The sequence below is a fragment of the Camelus bactrianus genome, chromosome 16 (genome assembly GCF_048773025.1).
Source record: "Camelus bactrianus isolate YW-2024 breed Bactrian camel chromosome 16, ASM4877302v1, whole genome shotgun sequence".
In the NCBI taxonomy this organism is placed as follows: Eukaryota; Metazoa; Chordata; class Mammalia; order Artiodactyla; family Camelidae; genus Camelus; species Camelus bactrianus.
The window spans coordinates 15,523,445-15,546,790 of NC_133554.1; the positions used below are offsets into that span (position 1 = coordinate 15,523,445).

General features: G+C 50.9%; 1 protein-coding gene across 4 annotated transcripts; it reads left to right on the forward strand.

Annotated features, from left to right (window-relative positions):
- Positions 1–1,400: 1,400 nt before the first annotated feature.
- MTMR4 (myotubularin related protein 4) lies at positions 1,401–23,322 on the forward strand. Of its 4 annotated transcripts, XM_074342716.1 has the most exons (20): positions 1,401–1,531; positions 2,649–2,687; positions 4,121–5,039; positions 6,443–6,532; positions 6,868–6,984; positions 7,507–7,589; positions 9,291–9,451; positions 9,593–9,689; positions 9,889–10,002; positions 10,842–11,038; positions 11,287–11,415; positions 11,948–12,059; positions 12,537–12,732; positions 12,970–13,155; positions 13,238–13,408; positions 13,559–13,713; positions 17,639–19,040; positions 20,398–20,508; positions 20,728–20,816; positions 21,041–23,322. In XM_074342716.1, exons 3-20 carry the CDS (start codon positions 4,995–4,997, stop codon positions 21,216–21,218), a joined length of 3,633 nt encoding a protein of 1,210 aa, XP_074198817.1. In that variant the 5' UTR covers positions 1,401–1,531; positions 2,649–2,687; positions 4,121–4,994; the 3' UTR covers positions 21,219–23,322. The 4 variants fall into 4 exon arrangements, with proteins under 4 accessions (XP_074198817.1, XP_010949357.2, XP_010949359.2 ...); XM_010951055.3 differs by lacking the exon at positions 4,121–5,039; XM_010951057.3 differs by lacking the exons at positions 1,401–1,531; positions 4,121–5,039 and adding an exon at positions 1,732–2,049.
- Positions 23,323–23,346: the final 24 nt, after the last annotated feature.

Here is a 23,346-nt window from a genome sequence, read left to right on the forward strand (position 1 = left end):
CCAGCCTGTCCTCTCCATCTTCCTGACTCTTCTGCCTCTGCTACCTAGAACCTGAGCCTCTCTCATCTTTCCTGCATACAGTACTGACAACTCTATAGAAGTTTTGGATCTGATATCTGCCCTTGGGGAAACATGGTGTTAACTGCATGCAACCTCAAGTTCCTGTTTCTCCTGATATGGGGAAAGGGATATGCAGAATTAAGCTCTGCACTCTAGGAAGCCTGGGTTAGGGTACTGAGGTTTTTTGAAACCTCTGTAATCGCCAAACACTATAGTAAGTGCTCAGAATGGATAACATACAATCGTTATCCTGGAAGAGTTCAGTATTCATTTAGCAAACATTCAATATCTGCTACGCTGCAGACACTTTTAAACCTTGGAGTTAAAGCAAGGTTCCAGTTTTCTTGGAATTTACTAAATGTAGTAAAAGTTCCAGTGTTTCATAAAAGAGACACGAGAAGACATTTTGGCCCCGGGGTCTGGTATTAAAGTGTTCAGGCCCACTCCTGAACTGAAGCTATCGGTTGAGAATCTGAATCAACCTCTATTTCTGTCGGGTTGGTGGTATCTCGGGGCCACGGCGACCTCCAGCGGCCACCGTCCACCCAGCTGCCTGCCCTGGCTCCCCGAGGGAGACGGTAAGGGAGGAGCCAAGAGCTGGATCCTCGGGAGAGTCCTATTCCCCCCCCCCCCCTTTACAGACCAGGAGGTCGCAGCTAGCTAGTGGCAGTCTCAGATCCAGGTTTCCTATCTCTCCGGTGAGAGATCTTTACTCAAAACTGACGGCACCATTCATTCAGGGAATGAAGGACAGCAGAGTCGGTTCGCTGATGGAAAGTGAAGGAGGAAACCTTCGTCAAGGTGTGGAAGAGGGGAAACCCTGCCCCCGCCAGTCAGAGAAGACCGAGACCTCCCTCCTCTCTTAGCCTTCAGGGTCTTTTCTCCTCTTCTGGCTTTGGGACGGGATGACCGCAGCGAAACTAACGGGAAGTGGATTAACTGAGGTGCCACCCGGGATCTATTTGAGAAGTACCCCGAGGCGGGGTGGTCACCGGAAGTGGCGGTAAGGCCTGTGCCCCTACAAGGCCCCGCCTTCAATTGCGCTACCAGTAGGCGACAGACCGCCCCCACTTCCGGCCCCTGGAGCCTTAGCCAGCAGTCCCCCTTTTATTGCTCTCCCATTGGCTGCCGCAGGGACGCGCTGTGATTTCCCATTGGTCGCGTCTCCTCTCTGGCGCCGCGCCTCCTCCCTCCAGGTACAGTGTCGTCTTCCGGCACCCGATAGGCTAAAGGCTGGGAGGGCGTCTGCCCCACTTGACCAATGAACAGCGTAAAGAGTGAGGGCGGCGGCTGCGTGGTGGGGGCAGGGCGGGACTTGGTGTGGCTATTGGCCAGGGCGGGCACAGACCAGAGATACGATTGGTTGGGGAGAGGGGCACCGTGGTGGGGTCGGAGCTGCGCGGCCTCAGCAGCTGCAGGAGACGGAAGTGGTGAGAGCTCGGCCTCGGAGGGTCGGGCGGACGCCGCCTGGGTGAGTCACCGTGCCCCGTGCACTGCCAGTCTGGGAACCGCGACGACCGCGTCTTGCCCGGCTCCGCCCCGGCCTCACCGGCTTTCGTGGGCCCCGCCTTCTGTCATTCGGGGCTCCGCCTCCGAGTCTTTAGGCTCCGCCCTTAGAACCTGGGCACCTGGGCTCTCCTGTCAGCCTGGCCCGCCCCCGGCGGCCAGATCCCCTTGGTTCGGGAACCCTAGGCCTCCCAGACCTGGTCCTTATCCCTCCTTCCGTTTCCCTGAGGCTGCGTGCCAGTGGGCGGTGAGGCAGCACCTCTGGCTTGCTGCTTGCTGGCTCCCCCATGAGGAAGGGTGGGCTGTGATCAGGGAGGCAGGTAGGACCGCAGATGGAGGCTTTTATCCCTGCAGCCTTCCGCGGAGCTGCCCCTGAGCCCGGATAGCAGGCATGAAGAAAAGTGTCAGTTTAATCTGGGCCTGGCTCCCTAAGTGGGCCAAGGAGGTCCATCCTGACATTTCTGTTGCTTGGGCCTTTGACAGGTACTTACTCTGGCCCCTGTGTGGCCTGATTCCCTGTTGTGTGGTCTCCTCCAGCTAACCTGTACTCCACTTGATGTCAAGTACACTGAGCAGCACATGTCCAGACCTGCTGCCTTCTGATCACAGTTTGTGGTCCCCTCCCTCTTGTCCTCTGCTCTGGACTCTGCCCCCAGTAAACAAGTCAGGTGGGTGCTACTCCCAGACTCAGAGGCTGGCAGAGCACTCCTGTGGATTCATATCCCCACCAGGGCTAGAAAGTGAGTCTCTGTCTCTTTGGAGTTGGCAGTTCTTTTGCTCACTCACAAAGACCAGGGTTTGGGGTGTTTTACTTCTCCTTCTGGGACTGGGAATCAGGACTCTTGAGTCCTGTTGCAGAACTTTATGGCTGATTCCATGCCCTGCAGAATTACTTGTTGCTTTCTCCCCATGTAGCTCCCATTGCCTCTGTCTGGAAGGGTGACTTGTGGAGAGGCTGGATTCTCTGCCAGGGAGGCGAATGAGAGTTGAGGGGAAGTTCAGGAGTTGCTGTGCAGCATTTGTTGATTCTATGGTGATGTTAATGGTGCTCTTTACTCTTATGTTTGTCTGTCTCTTTACAGTGAGAAGCAGGCAGCCAGGACCCTCACCACGGTAGAATGGTGAGTACTCTCTCTTTCCTCAGACCACTGTGTTTTTTGTAATCCTCGTGTCTTTCTCCATGAAGCTGCCCCGCCCCTCCTGGACCTTGAGCTCCAGGCGACTCTGTTCAGCTCCTAAACAGGTTAATCTGCCCTGGAGATAAATTAGGGTTTCTTTAGCTTGCAAAACATCAGCCAAAATACAGCACTGGGACAGGAAGCCTCTGGAAGTCTTTTTCTACACCTGCTATGTCAAGCCTTCCCCACACTACCACTGGCTCCCTTAACCCTTCATAATGGCCCTTCTCTTACTTTTCTTGGGTCAAAGCTTTCTGTTCTGGTCTGAAAAGCCAGGCTTCCTTTATATCAAGATCCTTATACTTCCTAGTGCGCCCCTTTAATATTGTAGGTGCTGTGTCAGGAGTGACTCCACTAAAAGTGTGGAGCTTCTCCAGTTCCAAGGTGTTGCTGTCCATTAAGCTACTGCAGGAGACAGCTGACTGGATATACAGCAGGATAGCACCCTTAAGATGCCCAGAATATCACTGGGGCCAGTGTGTGTGTGTGTGTGTGTGTGTGTGTGTGTGTGTGTGTGTGTGTGTGTGTGTGTGTGTGTGTCTCCATTAAAATGATCCCATAAATTTTCCACCAACTGTGACTGCCCTTCTCTCACTCCAAATTCAGGGAACCCCTTAATCATTGAGAGCTAGGAGGAGGAAACAGTGAGATGAGAAGAGAGTGGGGAGCTGCAGGCCCTGGCCCTGACCAAGCCCTTGCTCTGATTATATCTCTTTGGTTCCTTCACATGTCCCCTTGTGCTTAGGGACAGGTCAAGGCATTCAGTTGGTGAGAGGACTCACTCTTCCCTCCACAGACATGTGGGTGTGTGGTGTGTGCAGTACTATTCTTGTCTCTTCTCAGAAAGCCTGCTGGTCCTGGTCCCCACCAACTGATAGCTCCACTCCCTTTTCTTTTCTATGATACCCTGAAAAGGGTCAGCCTAGTCTGATTTTGAATCCTAGCCCACCATTTAAATACTTTAGGTGAATTGCATACTTTCTCTCTAAGCCTGAAGTCTCACTTCTTGGGGAGTTGAAAAGTTTTAGTGAGATAATGCTGGAAACATGTCTGCCTCATAGTAAATGCTTAATAAAATGTTAGGTTTTTCTCCCATTCCTCCCTTCCCCCAAGACCAAAACCAAAACAAAAGCCCTGGTTCTGGAAGTTACCAGGCACAGGGAGTGTGGAATTCCAAACAGTTACTTCTGTGACTTTTGGTGACATTTTGAGCCTCTTACCACGTTCCTTATTCTTTAGCCCTCTACCGCCATCCCTCTACCCTTGTCCCTCCATCCCCCTACCTTTGGGTTTTGAATTTGGTTTTCACATAGCTTCTGTGGCCCATAGTTCCAGCTCTTCTCTTGCCTAGCCTAAGAAATTCTTTCTCTTCCAAGAAGGACTTTCTTACCCAGAAGACAGAGGATGTGAAACAAGGGGAGAGATGGAGCTGAAGGGTAGGACTGGGCACGGACCTTGGACCAAAAAACCCCACAGAATTTCCCTTTCAGGAGTGTGGAACGACCAAAATGGCACTAGACCAGTGTCCATTCTAAGGGGCAAAAAGAGAGTGGGCTTGGGTGAAGTCAGAGGATTGGAGGTCACTGATGGACAGGGGTATGATGGGTTTTGGAGGGAAAAGAAGTCTTGAAACTGGAAAGGGCCTAGGGTGGAGGGAGGTGAGCTCCATCTTGGGAATCAGAACAAGTATTGGGGGAACCCAAAGTGGAGGGGAGGGCGTGGGGACGGGTGTGTAAAGAGAGAAAAGAGAGGTATGGGGTGGTTCACGTGTAAAGATGGGAATTGAAAAGATGTAGGCGGTCTCGCGCCTCCATCCCCCCGGTCCCCCCCTCCCCCGCCACCGTCTTAGGCGCAGTCCCGCAGCCCGGACTCCTGAAAGCCCCTAGACGTCCCCTGAGGACGCCCTCCCACGCGGCCAAGGGGGTGCGGGGAGGGAGGAGTCCGGGACGGTGGGCGGGGCCCCGAGAACCCGCCCCGCCCCCGCTTTCCCCGCGCGGTCGGGGCGCTCCCCTCTCCGGGCTCCCCTCCCTTCCGCGCTCGTGCCGGAGGGCGGAGCTGGGCTCGCTCCATTGTGGCCAGGAGGGGAGAGGCGCGCGGGAGCCGCGCCGAGGCCCCGCCGCCCGCGCTCGCCCCCTGGCCGCCGCGGCTGCACCTGGCCGGCCCCGCAGCCGGAATGCGGCGGGCGCCCGGCACTGGCGGGCAGCGCAGCGGCTCCGGGGACATGTGCGCTGGCCCAGACCGCCCGCGACCATGAGCCTGACCGCCCGCGTCTCCTGCTCCATGCTCAGCTGCTTCGTAAGTGCCGGCCCCGCCTGCGGGGGCCTGGGCCCCCAACGCTTGCTGCACCCGCAGCCCCGCCCAGTGCCAGCCCTTGAGATTCCGAATTTCAGCCCATCCCCCTTCCCAAGGCCCCTGGCGGGGGAGGGGATATTAGTCCTTTTCTTTCTTGGACTTGCTTTAATCTTCGGGTGCCCGGGATTGTCCAAGACTGGGGTGGAAATTCTGTGACCCATCTTGGCCCCGAAGCCGCTGCCCTTGACTGCAGATCTTCAGGCTCCGCCCTGCAGGGGTACATCCCTTTACCTCCGCCTCTCCATCTTGGTCCCACCCGCTGCATCCTTGCTTGGGGATGTGGGATGTGGCTTGTAGGACGTCTGGGATGTTAGGGGGCTGGTCAGGGAGCACAGGATGTCTGAGCTGTCTCCTTGACTCCAGTCCCCTCCCCCTTCTACCCCTCCATCCCTCACCTGACATGCCAGTCTTTTCTCCTTGACTGTCCCCCAGACAGCCTCTCTTCCCCATCTTCCCTGCCTCTGCAGGCTTCCGTACCTCTGCATCATTCCCAGTTCTCCCCTCCTCCCTCTCTGGCTTAATGTTCCTTCCCAGCTTCCCCCATCTGTCCTCTCAGATGTTCCCACCCCTCCCCTGCGGCCCCCCCTCCCCGCCTCCTCTTTCTCTCTTCCCTGGCTGTCCTTGGGTCTCCTGGTTCTTCCCAGGTGCGTGGATCCCCTCTTCTCCCCTCCCTGGTGGTTGGGAAAGGAGTTACTTCTGCTTGCTGTGGGTATTCCTTAGGAATTCCCCTCAGATCAGCAGGCAGGGCAGGTTGCATCGCAGGTGGTGGGGGCTTGTTAGCCGTGTGGGCCTAACTGGCGGATAAGCTCAGCTCCAAAACACATCCTCCTTTTGAAAGCATCCATGAAGGCCCTCTAGAGGCATGGGACTGAATCCCGCAACCCACTCTTCTTTGTCTCCTTCACCCACCAGAATGAAGCCTCGGTGGCCTTAGAGGCCTGCGTTCCCTCCTCTTTCTGACCATTTGTCACACCTGGTTCCTGTTCCTCAGGGCACACTTCGCATTCCCACTTCCGTCTCACTCTTACATTCACCTTTCTTTCCCTTAGTTTTCTCTCTCTCCTCTTTCATTTGGGAAACTTTGGCCCTATAGGAGATTCCCTCTTTGAAGGGCATAGATTCCCAGTTCCTCTGTGAACCTTACTCTTCCCTTAGGCTTAAGAGGCTCAAATTCCCCCTTTACTTCACCCCTCCCACCAAGCCAGGTCTCTCTTCCCTCCTCTGGTGACCAGAACCTTTATAAACGTGTGTGGGGTGCATGTGGGTTTATGGAGGGGAGGGGAGCAGAGTGAGGCCTAATGGGCCAGGTAGAGCCTGGTGACTTAGGGCTGAGGCCTTCCCCACAGGGTGAGGAGGGGCCCCCCAGCCTGGAGTACATCCAAGCCAAGGATCTGTTCCCCCCCAAGGAACTAGTGAAAGAGGAGGAGAATCTGCAGGTAAGGAAGAGCTGGGGGCCCAGGGTGGGTAGAGTTCTCTGCCTGATTAACCCCCGCCCCCAGTCTCTCCAAGGGGATCTTGTCTGGGAGCTCTGGCTTCCTGCTCCTCTGTCTCTGGAGGGAGGGGAGTCTGTACGGGCATTATGAAGCCTTTGGCCCCAGGGAAGGAAAAGCAGCTTTCCTGGGTAGCTGTTGCCTGGTGCCGTTACTGTGGAGAGGACGCTTGTCCTGCCTTGGCCCAGCCTTTCCAGAGGGGATCCTACAGCTCAGGGATTGGGGAGGGGAATGGAGGGGTGACTCACTTCTGGACTGAGGGTCCCTCTGCCCCTCGACAGGTGCCCTTCACAGTGCTGCAGGGTGAGGGAGTGGAGTTCCTGGGCCGTGCAGCCGATGCCCTGATTGCCATCTCCAACTACCGGCTGCACATCAAGTTCAAGGACTCTGTCATCAACGTGAGTTCCTGTCCTGTTCTCCCACACCCAAGCCAGAATTCCTGTGAAGTTCAAGGTGGGATTGCTCCAGTTCTCTACTCGATCATGTCTTCAAAGAGTTGGGGTTCCGTTCTTTTTCATACTAACTTTCTTCTAGCTGCCGGTCTTTCTGTCTCTCTCACTTATTTTCCCTCCCTTCTCCTCTCTTTCCCTCACTCTGTTGCTGGCCCTTCTAGGGGCAGCACCGTGGCTTTGTTGGAAGAGTGCTACTTAGCAACTGTGTGACCTTGGTCAAGTCACCCAGCTGAGATGCCATTTCCTCGTTAATAATATGGTGTGAAAACACCTGCCTAGTGGTTTCTTGTGACTATTAATTGGGGTCACATATGTAGGGGACCCAGCACAGTTACCTTGCACCTAGCAGGCCCTCAGTAAATGTCAGTTTCCTTCCATCTTTTGATAACCTCAGCATCTGGGTCGGGGTGGGGATGAGGGGTGATGTGAGCATGGGGGTCTGAGCTTCTGTCTGCTCTTCCTCCTAAGGTCCCGCTCCGGATGATTGACAGCGTGGAGAGCCGTGATATGTTCCAGTTGCACATCGCCTGCAAGGACTCCAAAGTGGTGAGGTGAGCACTGCGGGGCCTTGCTCAGGTCCTCTGGCCCTAGTCTTTTCCAGGCTTCTCTGCTGCGGGGTTTCTCTGGAGCAAGAAAGAAAAAATAGTGCCTCTCTTTCCCCTGTTTGGAAGAAAAAGAGGTCGATTTTCTGACCTACCCACAGTGTCCTGACCTAAAGAAATGGTGATGACGCTCATGGGGTTGGCGTGAGAATTAAATGAGATAATGCGTCTGGAAGCGCCGAGGGTGGTGTCTGGCACAGAGCACTCTCATCATTGTTGGTTCATTTATTTATTCATTTAACACGAATTTACCAAGCACTCTATGTCAGACTGTTCTAAGCACTGGGGAGACACCAGGGAACAAAGTTTTCTGCCCTCGTGGAGCTTATATTCTAATGGGAAGAGAACAGCAGTAAATAATGAGTAAGATATGTTAAATGTAATGTAAAGGTGAAAAATAAAGCAGGGAAAGGGGATATGGAATGCTATGAGGTTGAAGGTTGTAGCTTTAAATGAAGCGATCAGAGAAGGCTGCACCAAAAAGGTGACATTTGAGTCCAGACTTAAAGAAAGTGACCATGTAGGTATTTTAGGGAAGAATGTGCCAGACAGAGGGAGCAGTGCGTGCAAAGGCCCTGAGGTGGGTATATACCTGGCATAGTAGAAGAATGGCAAGTAGGCCACGGTGGCTGGAGTGGAGTGTCGGTGTTTCAGAGTAGCAGGATACAAGATCCGAGAGGTAAGGGGGTGTCCGGCTGTCATATGACTGGCTTTTACTTTGAGGGAAGTGAGAAAACCACTGGAGGGTTTTGAGCAAAGGATTGATGTGGTCTGACTGTTTTATAGAATCACTCTGGCCGCTATATTGAGAGTAGATGGAAGAAGGATGGGGGCAAAAGCCAGGGCTGAAGCTGGGAGACTAACTGAGAAGCTTGTCCAGGGTGGGAGCAGTCAAAATGGTGAGAAGCCGTCAAGTTTTTGAAGGTAGAGATAATAGGATTTGCAGACTGGATACGAAAGGAGGAGGAGTCTGGGATGACTCCAGGGATTATTAAAAGGATGCCCAGTTTAAAGTCTGCTGTGCGCTCAGGTCTGTAGGCATTCAGAACAAGAATCCAAATTCCCTTCCCTTCAAGGAGGTTAAAGTCCAGTTGCTGAAAGAAGACTTTACACGTGGCAGCATGCTATGGGAAAACTTACTGTTTAATACTTCAGGCACATTAAGAATGACAGAGGAAGGAGTCTGTGGAATGGATTAGGCTGGGAATGCTTCAAGGAGGAGGTGGGACTGAAACTGTCTTCAGAGTATCAGTAGGAAGTGGCGAGGCTGAGAGGAGACATTATTAAGCAGAAGTGAAAAAACAAGGAGACAGGAATGACGTGAGCGGGACTTCCTGCCTGAAACAGAAGGTTCGTGCTAGTGAGTCATGGGAGATAACACAGGGGTAGCAGACATTCAGGCCATGTGGCAGTGTTCAGATTTGAGGGCAGAAATGGTTGGGTCCCATTAGAAGGTGTACATACATCTCAAGGACAAGAGTTCTTGGGAAGAGAAGTGTCACCTGGGTGTTGTGTCCCTGGTCCCTCCCAGGGTCCCCTCCCACTTTGCAGCCTCCTCTCCCCACAGCCGCCTTGTGACTGGGTTTCGGATCCTTACGGCCCCAGCACACACTTGTCTCTTGCCTCACTCCATGGCTTCCTGTCTGGCAGGTGCCACTTCTCCACTTTCAAGCAGTGCCAAGAGTGGCTCTCGCGGCTAAGCCGGGCCACAGCGAGACCTGCCAAGCCTGAGGACCTCTTTGCCTTTGCCTATCATGCCTGGTGCCTGGGGCTGACCGAGGAAGACCAGCACACCCACCTGTGTCAGCCAGGTGAGGCCAGGCTGTTTTCTTTAGGAGGCTGCTTCTCTCTTGCTTCTCATCCCTCCTCCACCCTGGACATGCTGTCCTGGGACGCTGACCGGCGTGACGTGGTGTCCTGGGACGCTGACCGGCGTGGGGGCTGTGTTGCAGGAGAGCACATCCGATGTCGGCAGGAGGCTGAGCTCGCGAGGATGGGCTTTGACCTGCAGAACGTCTGGAGAGTCTCGCACATCAACAGCAACTACAAGTGAGAGGGCAGGGGGTGGGGTCCAAACACCAGGCCGGACCCGGACGTCCTCCACGTGGGGACTGAGCACAGTGGGCGCAGCCCCTGGCTCTGTGAGGAAGGAGTGCTCCTGGTCCCTCTTCCCACAAAGCCATCCCTGGGGATCTTGTTATCACATGTCTTTCAGCAAGCCTGGTGACCCCATCTGCTCTCTTCTCAGATTGTGTCCCAGTTACCCCCAGAAGCTGCTGGTTCCCGTGTGGATCACAGATAAAGAGCTGGAGAACGTGGCTTCCTTCCGCTCCTGGAAGCGGATCCCCGTGGTGGTGTATAGGTGAGGCAGTGGGGAACGGGAGGGAGGGAATCAACTTTTATGCAAGGAGGAGAGTCAAAAGTGGAGGTGTGTGGCAGCGTGGTTAACTGGGAATTGAAACTCTTCAGGGAAGTGGCTATGAAATAATTTTAAAACAAAAACTACCTCCATTTTTTTTCCCCTAAGGACAAGGCTTTTGGGGCCTTTATTTATTTTTCTTTTCTTCTTTTTTTTTTTTTTTGAGGGTGTGTGTGTGTGTGTTTGTGTGTGTGTGTGTGTGTGTGTGTTAAATACTGCATTAGAATAGGGGTTGGCAAACCTTGGCCTGTGAACCAAATCTGGCCTGTAGCCTGTTTTACATACAGCCTGTGAGCTGTAAATGGGTTTTACATTTTTAAAAAGAAAACATAGAAGAATGTGTGGTAAAGGCTGGCTGTGACTCCCAAAGCCAAAAAATTTATTGGCTGGTTCTTCCCCAAGAGCGTTTGCCGACCCCTGCGCTAGAACGCGGCAGCAGACAGTGAGGCAGGTAGTAGCAGTGAGGTTTGAATTGTTCACACTCCGGGCTCGGGCTTGTTCTCCTGCCGGGTGTCTGTACCTGGAACAGGTGCTGTGCAGCTCTGATGAGTCAAAGTCACCTTGGGAACGCGGAGCCCATTTGAGAAATGTGTGTGACAGTGCTTTGTAAACTGTAAAGCCCTCTAACGAGGTTAAGGGCTTTTGGTTGCTATCATTATGGCCTGGGTGATCTGGTGGCCCCTGTTGGCTCTGGAGATCTTGGTCTGGCCCCCTGGGGTCTCTCGGTAGGCCTCCAGGGGCTGCAGATGCCAAAGGCATAACGGTTTATTCTGTTCTGTCAGACACCTCCGCAACGGGGCTGCCATCGCCCGCTGCAGCCAGCCCGAGATCAGCTGGTGGGGCTGGCGCAATGCTGACGATGAGTACTTAGTCACATCCATCGCCAAAGCCTGTGCCCTGGACCCGGGGACCAGGGCCCCTGGTGGCTCCCTCAGCACTGGGAATAGTGATACCAGCGAGGCCTGTGACACTGACTTTGGTAAGGTGTGGCTGGTGCTGGGCCCTCGGGAAGTAGGCCCCCACCTTGGTCTCCTTGGCTCCCAGGGAGTCCCAGTGAGGGTCGAAAGAAGATGACAACACGTAGGGTTTCTGGGTCCCTGCCTTTTGGGAGGTGGAGGGGTGTGAGGGGTCTCTGGCTGTGCATTCCTTGGAAAGGGTGTGCCCCAGGGTAGGGTGAGCCTGGGTAGCTGGCCTACCAGGTCCTCACCCTACTGTGTGTGTATTTAGATTCCTCCTTGACTGCGTGCTCTGGGGTGGAGAGCACAGCCGCCCCGCAGAAGCTGCTGATCCTGGATGCCCGATCCTACACGGCGGCCGTGGCCAACCGGGCCAAGGGTGGAGGCTGTGAATGCGAAGGTACCGCTGTGACCCCAGGGTCCGCAGCCAGCCTGTGCACTGTTGGCTGTGGTGAGGAGGGGGCTGGGAGCAGCTCGTGTAGTGGGAAGAGCCAAACAAACCTGGCCTGGGATCAGGACTCTGCCACTTACTGGCTGGGACTATGCTTGAGTTGCTTCATCTAAGTTTTATTTTCTCATCTGTAATGTGGGGATAAAAACATGCCTGGCCACGTTGTTGGATGATTGGAGGTTACATATATAAAGTTATTGGCATAGAGCAGCTACTGTTTGTTGAGAATTTACTATACACTGTCATGACTAGTAGTACTTGGCCATCATTTGTCATTAGTGTTATCATTACCACTATCAGTACATGGGACTTGAGCGTCCAGAGGTAAAAGGGAAATTGAGATTTTCAGAGTGTATTTAGTTGCCATCCTGGAGTGCTCTGCCCTGCCAGGGCGGCTTTGCCCATTGGGACTGCTCTTGTCCTGGATGCCTGTTTCCAGGACATTCTCTGATGGTCATACTCTCCTCTTCTGCATCGGCAGAGTACTACCCCAACTGTGAGGTCATGTTCATGGGAATGGCCAACATCCATGCCATCCGGAACAGCTTCCAGTACCTCCGCGCTGTGTGTAGCCAGATGCCTGATCCCAGCAAGTAGGTGTTCCCTGCTCCGATTCCTTCATCCCTTGGCCAGTGCTTCTTGTTCTTGGAAGGTCTATGGGAAGATGGGAAGTGTGGAGGTACAGGAGACCTGAGGGTCCGGGTGCAGTGGGCCAGTTCCAAGAACACTTCTACTGCTCAGCCAGCGCTTCGGCACGGCCACAGGACACTGGGTTCCTTTTGTTTGGATTAGTTGTCATACTCAGAGAACACAGAGAACTTGGGGGAGGAAGTGGCAAAATGTGCATGTGACACTTCCCATCTCCTCTGTTGATCCTGAGTCTCCTGTCACCTTAGGTCCTGTCTTCCCTGCCCTCTTGCTAGATATCTCTTGGCAGAAAGGCCGCGGGCTGGCTGTGGGCTTCAGCTCTCACTGGGGACTTTGTTAAGGTGTGGCTGCCCGTGGGTGGTGGAGAGATGATTGTAGCCTCGGTTCCCTGAGTGACAGACTCGATCTCTGCTCCGGTGTAGCTGGTTGTCGGCTCTGGAGAGCACCAAATGGCTGCAGCACTTGTCGGTGATGCTGAAGGCGGCTGTGCTCGTGGCTAACACGGTAGACCGGGAAGGCCGGCCTGTGCTGGTGCACTGCTCAGACGGCTGGGACCGGACACCGCAGATTGTAGCCCTGGCCAAGATACTGCTGGACCCGTATTACAGGACTTTGGAGGTATTGAGAGGGGTTGGGTGGGAAAGAGCCAAGGGAGGGGTGGCTGGGGAGGGTGCTGGGCCCACTGGATCTGTCTAGGGGATCTTTCAGTAGAGGACATTGGTGGCTTTGAGTCTTCTTGTAGGGTCAGGCCTGTTCCTCTCTGAAGCTGCCAGCTCCCTGCTTCGGGCGTCCCTGGGGAGGAGCACTGTAACCTTTCCAGAAAGGCCCTGCGCTTAACCTCTCTCTTCTTTGCAGGGCTTCCAAGTGTTAGTTGAATCTGACTGGCTGGATTTTGGGCACAAGTTTGGAGACCGCTGTGGCCACCAGGAGAACGCAGAGGACCAGAACGAGCAATGCCCTGTGTTCCTCCAGTGGCTCGATTCTGTTCATCAGCTGCTCAAGCAGTTCCCCTGCCTGTTCGAGTTCAACGAAGCATTCCTGGTAAGTCCGAAAGCCCGCGAGCAGGCTGGGGCTGGGGGCTGGTGGCCCACGGTGCCCGGTACAAGCCGTCTTGGCCGTGCAGGTCAAGCTGGTGCAGCACACGTACTCCTGCCTGTACGGCACGTTCCTGGCCAACAACCCCTGTGAGCGAGAGAAGCGCAACATCTACAAGCGGACCTGCTCAGTGTGGGCCCTTCTGCGAGCAGGCAATAAGAACTTTCACAACTTCCTCTACACGCCAGGCTCAGAGGCGGTAAGTCCGGACCCCGACCCTGTCAGTGCGTCTGGGGGACCCGGAGGGAGAGCCGGCCGAGTCAGCGGGCAGGACGCAGGGCCAAAGTCCGAGGAGGGAAGAGGGGCCTGAAACATCTCACAGAACACGCGTGTGGGGCTGCTCACCTAGGTCCTGCACCCCGTGTGCCACGTCCGGGCCCTGCACCTCTGGACAGCTGTTTATTTGCCGGCGGCATCTCCGTGCACACTCGGGGAGGAGAACATGGACCTGTACCTCTCCCCGGTGGCTCAGAGCCAGGAGTTCTCTGGCCGCTCCCTGGACAGGTAAGAAGAGCCCTTCTCGTTCTCCTCTCTCTCCCCACCAGGAAGGCAGGAGCTGCTTTGTGTCTTGCCTAAATGCTGGTCTCTTTTTTTTATGGGATATCTTAAAGCAATTTCTTGAGCCAGTTGAAGGAGAAACTTGGCCCAGGACTCATGGCTAGCTTAGAGTGCACTCTGTGTGTTTTCAAGGTCCCCTGGGAAGATAAGAGTGGTTACCTTTTTTCCAAGCTGCTGTCACCCTTTGTGACATACCCAGGGGAGAGGAGAACAGAACAGAAAGGACTATTTCAGGAAGGTTTGTCGGAATGGGCTTGACGTATGTTCACTGAGAAGGCGTGGGGAGCTTGCTGTCTTAGTCATAACCTTTGCTATGTCCAACAGGAGCTTCCAGAAGCACCTGGCTCTCAGGGAAATGGGTTCCCAGTAGGGGAATGGCCTTCACATTACTCCTCAGAATTGAAAGGGAGACATAAAAATGAAAGTCATCCTCTGGCTGAATATGTGGGGGGAAGTAGAATACAGATTGGTTAAATTATAAGAGTAATATCTGTTCTTTACTAAAAAACAAAGTCAAACGATATAAAAGTAGAAAATGACAGCCCTGCCTCCCTGAGGCTTGTCCCCACAGGTGTCCACTGTGGGCACTTTGGTGACTACCCTTCCAGGTGTTTATCTCTACGTAGATACAGCCATGATGGCACACTCATTTACAGATGATTTTTAAAACACAAAAAATGAATCATATTTTGCGCACTGTTCTGCAAACTGTTTTCCACACTTTGTGTTAGGATGTCACCCCATGACAGCACATATAAAGCTGCTTTATTGTTTTTAGTGGCTGCATAATAATCCAAAATTAGAGTGTATCACAATTTGTAAAACCAGCTTGCAATTGGTCGTTTAGGTGGTTTCCTTCTTTTTTTTTTTTAAATCGTTACAGGGGGTGTTTCAGTCAACATTCTCATATGTGTATCTTTTAAAAAATCTTTTGGTGAAATACACACACTTTTTACCATCTAAGCCATTTTTAAGAGTACAGTTTAGTAGTATTACCTTATACATATACCTTTGCATCTGTGCTAGTACTTCTGCCAGATAAATTCCTAGAAACGACCATGCTGGGCTCAGCGGATAGGTGCATTTCAAATTTTGATCTTTGTTTACTGGTGGAAGGTTTTTAAAATTAAAATATAACTTCTATAACTGGTTGCATATTATAAAGGAAAACAAAACACCCAACTCCCTAAATGATTGGTTTTAGGATCTTTCGAGCTGAGTCCATTGTCAGGGGCCTATGGGTAGGTTGCAGGGATTCCGAGAGTTTCTCCTTCCCCGAGTTATGCGGAATTTGGGTATAGGTTCACAAGTTTGCTTTTCCAGGGAGAGGTGCCGTAACTTTGTATCAGATTCTCGATAAGTTCTATGACCCATTTAATAATCATTGCTTTAAATCTGTATCTAATTTTTCAAATCAATAAATGTTTCTTAAATACCTACAGATTGCCTAGTACTGCACTAGGTTTTATGGGCTGTACCAAAGACATAGACGATATTGATCCCGTTTAAGATACTTTTAAAAAGCTGTAAGATGAGACATAGGACAACTAGAGAACAGTTCTAAGTTAGCATTTGAGTGAGTAAGAATGTGTGTAGTTCAAAGCTATTAGAGAACTAAGGAAGAAAGAGGTCATTTAGTGACTGTTTACTCAGAGAAGTTTTCATGGAAGACCAGGCAGGAACCATGGCTTTTCTGTGTCCCTGGTATCTGGCTCGGGGCCTGGCACATAATAGGTGCTTTAGTAAATGCTTAAACAAACAAACAAATGGGTGGAATAAAGGGAGCTTGGCAACAAGGTTAGTGGAAAGGGGTCCAAAGGAATTGGATATATGAGAGAGATTTAAAAAAAAGAGAGAGAACAACAATCACCTCTCTGGAGCCGGCAGGGGTTGGGAAGGGGCTATTTTGAGGACTAAAAAGAAATAAACAAACGATTGCTCATTGAGGGCTTTAAACATTGAGGAGTTTATTTTGATTCAGCTGTTAATAGCAAGTCATTGTATGAAGTCATCATGACCTGGGATTTTTGGAGAATTAATCAGTGAGCGGGGAAGTTGGAGGCACAGAGACCAGCCAGCACTGCTGAGATTCAGATATGAAGGGAGGAGTCCTGGGAAAGGAGAAAAAGTTAAATTCAGACATTGTGGAGAAGGCATTAGCAGTCTGGAGTTGACGGAGTGTTGGAGGGTAGAAGTTGAGAGTAAAGATGACAGTCAGGGGTAGGTCCCAGGGTTCCCAGCTCAGAAACCAGGAGGGTTATTAGTACCACCTATAGACACAGAGAAGGTGGGAAGACGAGGCAGTTCAGGGGGAAAGAGGAGACACAGGCAGGCTGGGATTGAAATATTAGTTGGCAGCAAAGAGGGGGTGTGCTGTAGGCAGTTCAAGATGGAGTTGGATTTAGAGGAGAAGTGGTACAAAGGTTTTAAAGGAAATGGTTTCTCTAACAGCTGACCTGATTTACCTAGATCACAAATGTCTGGCTCTCTTTCTCTTTTTCCATTAAAGTCCAACACATTCTTCTCTACCCACCCCAACCCTACCGTCTCTGTGTAACCTTCCCTGACCACGTTAGCTGGATGAGTGCTCTCATGGTTCCGTGCCCCTCAGGCGTTCCTGTCTCTGGCAGCTCTGTTAATTAGAGCTCTGGTGCACATGGGAATCAGCAGTGGAGGATGGCAGATTGTTGATACTATTGAATCTGGATAAAGAGTACATTGGAGTTCTTCATACTCTTCTCTCTACTTCTTTCGTATGTTTGAAAAGTTTGCAAAATAAAAAATAAAACAAAAAAAGAGAAAAGCTAAGAAGTTGCCAACCTGAGATTCAAGCTCTGTCTGTGGGACTCCAGAGGCTGTAAACATAACCATAGTTACTGCCTTCCTGGGATTTGTTAACCACCTGCCACCCCCAATCAAACACAAACATACTTTTTAAAAAGTATTAGTAAATTTCAAAAACCAAACACTTAAAAAAAATGAGCTGTACTGTAACTCTCCCTTTGAGGGATTTTTCTGTATGGGCTGGACTGACTGGGGCATCTGAAAAAGGGAGTCTAGTGAAGTCTGTTTCCTGGCAAATTTCCCTCAAGTTTTTGTTGCCCGTGGCACTTCTGAATTGTGCTAAAAACCAGGGCAGTCATTCTTGAAAATGTCTGTCATCCATTTGGTGTGCATGAAACTCAGAGCTGTGTACGAGGGCAAGTTGCCATGGTAACTTGGGATTTGGAGGAGCACATTGCCGCTAAGTGGTTGTAGAAAGCTGTGTTGGCTACTACTGTTATGGAGGGATAATTTATAATAAGGAATGTTGTAAAAATGAGGAGCTGTGAGTGTAGTCTTTAATAAGTTTGTGGTTGGTTGCCTATATTTTGAATCCTCATAGCATCTCTGCAAGGTAATTTATTGTCATTTTACAGAGGAGAAAAACCAAGTGCCTGAGGTTAAATCGCTAACTTGTCACATAGCTAATCAGTGTCAGAGCCAGTATGGTCCAGCGTCAGAACCCACCTTTTTTCTGCCTTGCCATGTGCGACTAGGTTTGAGACCGAGATGTAGTCCTGGCGGGAACACTAGCTTTAGAAGGTATCAGCTTAGAAGGCAGTGGGAGCCATGGGAGTGGTTGAGATTGCCAGGGAGACCGTGTAGGGTGAGACTGATGAAGCTGAGGACAGAGCCCAGGTTCTTGAGAGCAGGGTTCATGTCCTGCACTTCCTGCAGAACAGACGTTTTCCAGTGACCATTGGTTATTTGTAATCTGAAATGTTGTTGTTTCCTGTGAATTCTGGCTTTGATTGCTTTGATGACTTGATTCTCTGTGTTGGAGGGAGCTCCCATTCCCTGACCTGGTGATGCTGTGTTTTCATCCTAGATTACCTAAAACGAGATCTATGGATGATCTTCTTTCTGCCTGCGACACAAGCAGTCCCCTGACACGCACATCCAGTGACCCCAACCTGAATAACCACTGTCAGGAGGCCAGAGCGGGCCTGGAGGCCTGGCACGGCAATCCCGAGGGATCGGAGACCACCTTCGTGGAGTCCGGGGCAGGAGGTCCTCAGCAGACTGCAGGAGAAGTGGGTCTTCCTCCCTCTCAGCCCAGCAGCCAGAAAGACTACTTGAGCAATAAACCTTTCAAGAGTCACAAAAGCTGTTCCCCGAGTTACAGACTGCTTAATGCCGCCGCGCCCCAGGAAACGACGAGCAACACCCCTGATCTGGAAATCAAAGTCCTGGAAGAGACGAAGGCACCAGCTCCAGACCCGCCCACCCAGGATGAGCTGGGTAGGACTTTAGATGGCACACAGGAGCCACCCGAACCTTGTCCTGAGAAAGCAGCTGTCCGTGCGCTCTCTAAAGTCATTGCCAACAAGGGTGATGGAATCTGTGATTTTCCTGAGTCTTCCCAGGACTCCCTTCCAGGTGCCCCCCAGCAGGCCCAGCCAGACTCTGTGCTGGGTGTGCCCTCCAGGTGTGCCCCAGATCACAATCTGGGCACCCTTTGCAACCCACCGAGTGCTACCTGCCAAAATCCTCCAGACCCAAGTGCTGACTTTCTCAACCAAGACCCCCCAGGGTCTGTGGCAAGTGTCTCCCACCTGGAAGAGCTCAGTTCTGTGCCAGATCTGATTCAGGGGGAGGAAGACACGGGCAGGAGAGGGAGTAACAGGAATGGGCAGTTACTGGAAAACCCTCACTTTGGGAAAGTACCATTGGAATTGGCCCGAAAGCCAATTTCTCAGAGCCAGATTAGTGAGTTCTCTTTTTTAGGGTCCAACTGGGACAGCTTCCAAGGGATGGTGACCTCATTCCCGAGTGGGGATACTACCCCTCGGCGGCTTCTTTCCTATGGCTGTTGTAGCAAGAGGTCGAGCAGTAAGCAGATGCGCGCAACAGGGCCCTGCTTTGGGGGCCAGTGGGCTCAGAGAGAAGGGGTGAAGTCACCGGTCTGTTCTAATCATTCCAATGGACACTGTACTGGTCCAGGAGGGAAAAACAACCGGATGTGGGTGTCCGGTCACCCCAAGCAGGGCTCCAGTACGAAGCCTGTTCCACTGAGCTGCCCTTCTCCAGTGCCTCCTGTCTACCTGGATGATGATGGACTGCCCTTTCCCACGGATGTGATCCAGCACAGGTTACGGCAGATTGAGGCAGGGTACAAGCAAGAGGTGGAGCAGCTACGTCGACAGGTGCGTGAGCTTCAGATGAGGCTGGATATCCGTCACTGCTGTGCCCCGCCAGCAGAGCCTCCCATGGACTATGAGGATGATTTCGTAAGTACTCACCTGTTGCCGTCCAGCTGCTCATTTAGCCTCTCCATCCGGCCTTCCATCCGTCCCACAGCCATCCTCTGGGTACTTGCTGTGTGCCGCTGAGTTAGGTGGTTGGGCTGTAGGATGAAAGTCCCTGCTCTCAAGGAGCTCACGGTCTGTTGGGAGAGATAGGCAAACAGCTAAGAGTGCTGTGCTTAAGCGTTCTGACTGAGGGAAGCGTTAGGTGTTGGGGGCCAGCGTGGAGTGAAAGGTCAGGGAAGGCCTTCCTGAGAAGGTAAGGCTTGAGCTGAGTGCTGAAGAACGTGTCACATTTGGCTTTGTGGATGCCATTCGCAGGAGCACGGAGGCAGCAGGTGCTCCTTGAATAAAGGGCTGTGTGTGTGCGCGTGTGCACGCGTGCACACTTGTACTGGGCCTGTGCGGGAGGGAGCTAGGTACTGCGGTGGGAGGTGATATTGGGAAATAGAAAGGGATTAGAAGGGTCACCTTGAGTGCCCTTCTTGTGTGGGTTCTACCCTCAGGGCAATAAGTTTTGGCGAGTGAGTAACATGATTGCATTTGTATTTAAGAATACTATCCTAGCAATGGTGTGTCATGTGGATGAGGCAGTTGGAACCCAGGTTAGGAGGCCGGTTAAGAGGTTTTGGAATAAGGTGAGAGACGATGAGGACCATCTAGGCTTCGCTGTGTGGAGAGGGCTTGGGTTCTGGCACAGCGGTCCTTGGGGAGCTTCTAGGAACCAGCTCTCGGACAGTCCCACTTGCCCGCTGCCCACTTCTCTGCTGGTGGGATGGTCAGGGCTGACAGCTTCTTACTATTCAAGGTGATGATTTAGAACAGGGGTCAGCAAATTTGCTTGGTAAAGGGCCAGATAGTAAATACTTTAGACTCAGTCTCTCTTGCAGCCACGAGGCTCTTTGTTGTAGCACAGAAGCAGCCATAGGTAATGTGTAAATGAATTGAGTGTGGCTGTCTTCTAATAAAACTTGACTACAGAAACAGGCCGTGGGCCAGATTTGGCCTGTGGGCCATAGTTTGCGATGTCCTGGTTTCAATGTAAGAGGAGAAGTACTCTCTCCATACTGTGATACAGCATGTTGGTTAAGAGCACGGGTCTGAAGCCAGAATGCTAGGTCCAAATCCCAGGTTTACTACCCATCAGCTCTTAACTCTCTCTGTGGCTTAGTTTCCTTCTTTGTAAAATGGGGATAATAATAGCATATACATCATAAGACTGTTGTGAGGAACTAAGTAATTTCATGCATGTCATGCACTTAGCGCCTGACACTTGGTCAACAGTAAATGTTTGTGATGATGAACGTTTTGATGAGCAGTGATGTCTTTGCATTCTCTTTAGACGTGTTTGAAGGAGTCAGATGACAGTGATACAGAAGATTTTGGCTCTGATCACAGTGAAGACTGCCTTTCGGAAGCAAGCTGGGAACCTGTTGATAAGAAAGAGACTGAGGTATGTCCAGTCTAATTGTGTGGTGGGTACTTAGGCAAGCTGGTGAGTTCTCATATTTCTCAGAGATGAGTGTTGTGCTGTCCCCAGCTGAGTCTCTCTGGAGGCAAGTAGTGGCCGCCTAAGCCTTGTCATTGTCTTCTGGGCTGCTTTCCTTATTGCAGTGTTGGTCTTCCACTTTGTTGACTAGGACCTGGAACTTTTCCTTGTGCCTTCTGTTAGGTGACTCGCTGGGTTCCAGACCATATGGCATCACATTGCTATAACTGTGACTGTGAATTCTGGTTGGCCAAACGCAGACACCATTGCAGGTAAGATGTTTTACAGGATTCAGTATGGCTCGTGAAGCCATCCTGAGTTACACTGACATGAACTAAACTGAATTAATCTGAAACTGGAGACATCTTTATAGGAACAAGTTTTGTTTTCTCCCAACTTTTCTCTTTATTTACTTATGTAAGGCCTTTTTAGAGCATCGTTCATTCTCAGTGTATGGGCATTTCTGATGAACTCTTCCCTCTCTGTGCTTTGGCAGAAATTGTGGGAATGTATTTTGTGCTGGCTGCTGCCACCTGAAGTTGCCCATTCCTGATCAACAACTCTATGACCCAGTTCTCGTCTGTAACTCGTGTTACGAACATATCCAAGTATCTCGGGCCAGGGAACTCATGAGCCAACACCTGAAGAAACCCATTGCTACGGCTTCCAGTTGAATGCCAGAGGAGACGACCTGTCCAATTTTAGCAGGTTTGATGGGAGGATCTGCTTCAGGTGTAGTTTTGAAGGTTCCTTGGTGTGGCTCATGAAATCACAGAGCTCAAAGATACAGTCTTGCAAAATCCTCCTTGGTACCATGAGACTGGAGCAGAGGAATTCCAATTTGGCAAGAGGTCCTCTACTGGTGAGACCCTCCCCTTGGGGTAATGGTCCTGATCCAGACCCAGAGTCTGGAAGCTTAACGTTGAGTTGGTGACTCCAGTTTCTTTCTCCGGGGTCACAAGATGATGATTTCATAGATACTGCCTGGTGATGCGTGCCCTAAACAGCAATAGAAAGTCATATGTTTAACCAAACTCCAAGTGATAACCAGATCCATCTCTCCTCCACCTTGAAAAAAGCAGATTATAGTATCTAAGATAGGAATTTCTATCCTATTTGAGATGCATTATACCCTGTACCTCTGTGCTCTGTGTCTGTGCATGAAGGCTCAGTCTTTAGACGCACTCCCTCTCGTTGCATTAGTTCTGTCTTTCTGTGGAGTTTGGTTTAAAGACTGGTTCAGCAAGTGGAGATTTTGCTGTATTTTTCACTTGGCTCATCAGCCAGCATCAGTGAATATTCAGTTTAGGGGGACAGTTCTAGGGAGTGAGTCACTTTTGGGGAGCAGAGGAAGACTCTGCTGATGTTCAGTCCTGGCAAAAATCAGTTATTTTTGAGCTGTGAAAGCAGTAGTCTTTGTCACTCAGTGGCGGCTCTTGAGGTAGCACTGTGAAGAATGAGAAGGGAAACACAGAAATGATCCTTGTGAAATATTTGCTGATTGTGCCCGACCCTTTGCGCCTTGACTTTTCCTAGTTGTCCTGGTGCTAACACAGGAGCTACACCTTGATCCTCTCCTGGCATGAAAATAAAACAATGTTTTTTGGGGGGTTGTTGTTCCATTGCCCACTTCCCTCATGTCGTCTTTCCCTTGGCTGCTGCCTCCTCTGGGTCACACTGCTTCTTATCCTGAACACTTGACACCTTGAGGGTAGAATTTAGCGTTTGGTTTTTACCTCCTAGAATATGCTGTTTGGTATGTGAGGGTTTCAGTACAAATGCTGCTGTCTATTTCTGTGCACTTAACAATGGAACCCAAACAGAAGAGAATAAAGCCTTGATACCAAAATTGGGAGAGAAAATGTGTCCATTTGGACCAAACGTTGTGGGTTGTTTTTTTTTTTTTTCCATCTTACTATGTACCAGTGGCACTTAACCAAAAGATACAATGATATAGCCATGTACTGTGTTTGGGACAGATACAGTCTCCTTGACCTATAACGCATCCCCTAGGATTTCCTTGTGCATTGTCCTTAATTCGTTCGTGTATAAAAGGTAAATTACACTCAGGCTTAGCCTGTTTTAAAACTATGGTAGCTGTCTAACTGCTACTTGTTCATGTTGCTTCCTAGGAAAAAAATTTTCACTCGAAAATAACTAGGATCTGCATTTAGAACAAGAATTGTTATTTGTCCCGACCTTTCCTTCAGCCCTACAGAGAAGCATCTGTGCTTTTATACTTGCCATGGATGTAACCTAAAAAGTTTTGGCGTATTTAGGTCAGTCTATCAGAACTTTTTTTTTTTCGTTTAAATGGAGTTGAATAATGGAGATTTTGTGTGTGGGAAATTCATGAGATCATTGAAAAAGTAACAGACTCTTCCTTGTCTCTGATACGTAGAATTCTAAGCATTTTCTCAGTCATTAAAATTTACTGCCAGTTGTGAGTGGCTTTTTAATTAACTTAACTTTCATTGCACTTCACTCTGCCCATTTTCAGGGGAGTCAGATTGGCAACATTTGAGGAGACTGTATCTTGTCTACTTTGTGTGGCTGTTTTGAGGGACTGTCCTATCAGTGAACATACTGCATGGCCTTGGAGAGAGACTCTGGGCTCTCGGCTCAGATGTATTCATCAAATACTCCTTTCAGAGCTCTTGTGGGTGTAAGTGACATGATGTGGCCAAAAATCCAAACTGTGCAGTTGCGTTGTGACAAACATGCAATGTGCTGTAAAAACTCAATACAATTTAAATAAAATCTCTATATTAGTGCTGCTTTGTTGGGTCTTTTTCTTCATTT

Coding starts and splice junctions, on each gene's coding strand:
- MTMR4 (XM_074342716.1), top strand. CDS start 4,995: ATGAGCCTGACCGCCCGCGTCTCCTGCTCCATGCTCAGCTGCTTC. Junction 10,003..10,841: donor ATCCCCGTGGTGGTGTATAG/GTGAGGCAGTGG, acceptor CTGTTCTGTCAG/ACACCTCCGCAACGGGGCTG. Junction 19,041..20,397: donor TGGACTATGAGGATGATTTC/GTAAGTACTCAC, acceptor CATTCTCTTTAG/ACGTGTTTGAAGGAGTCAGA.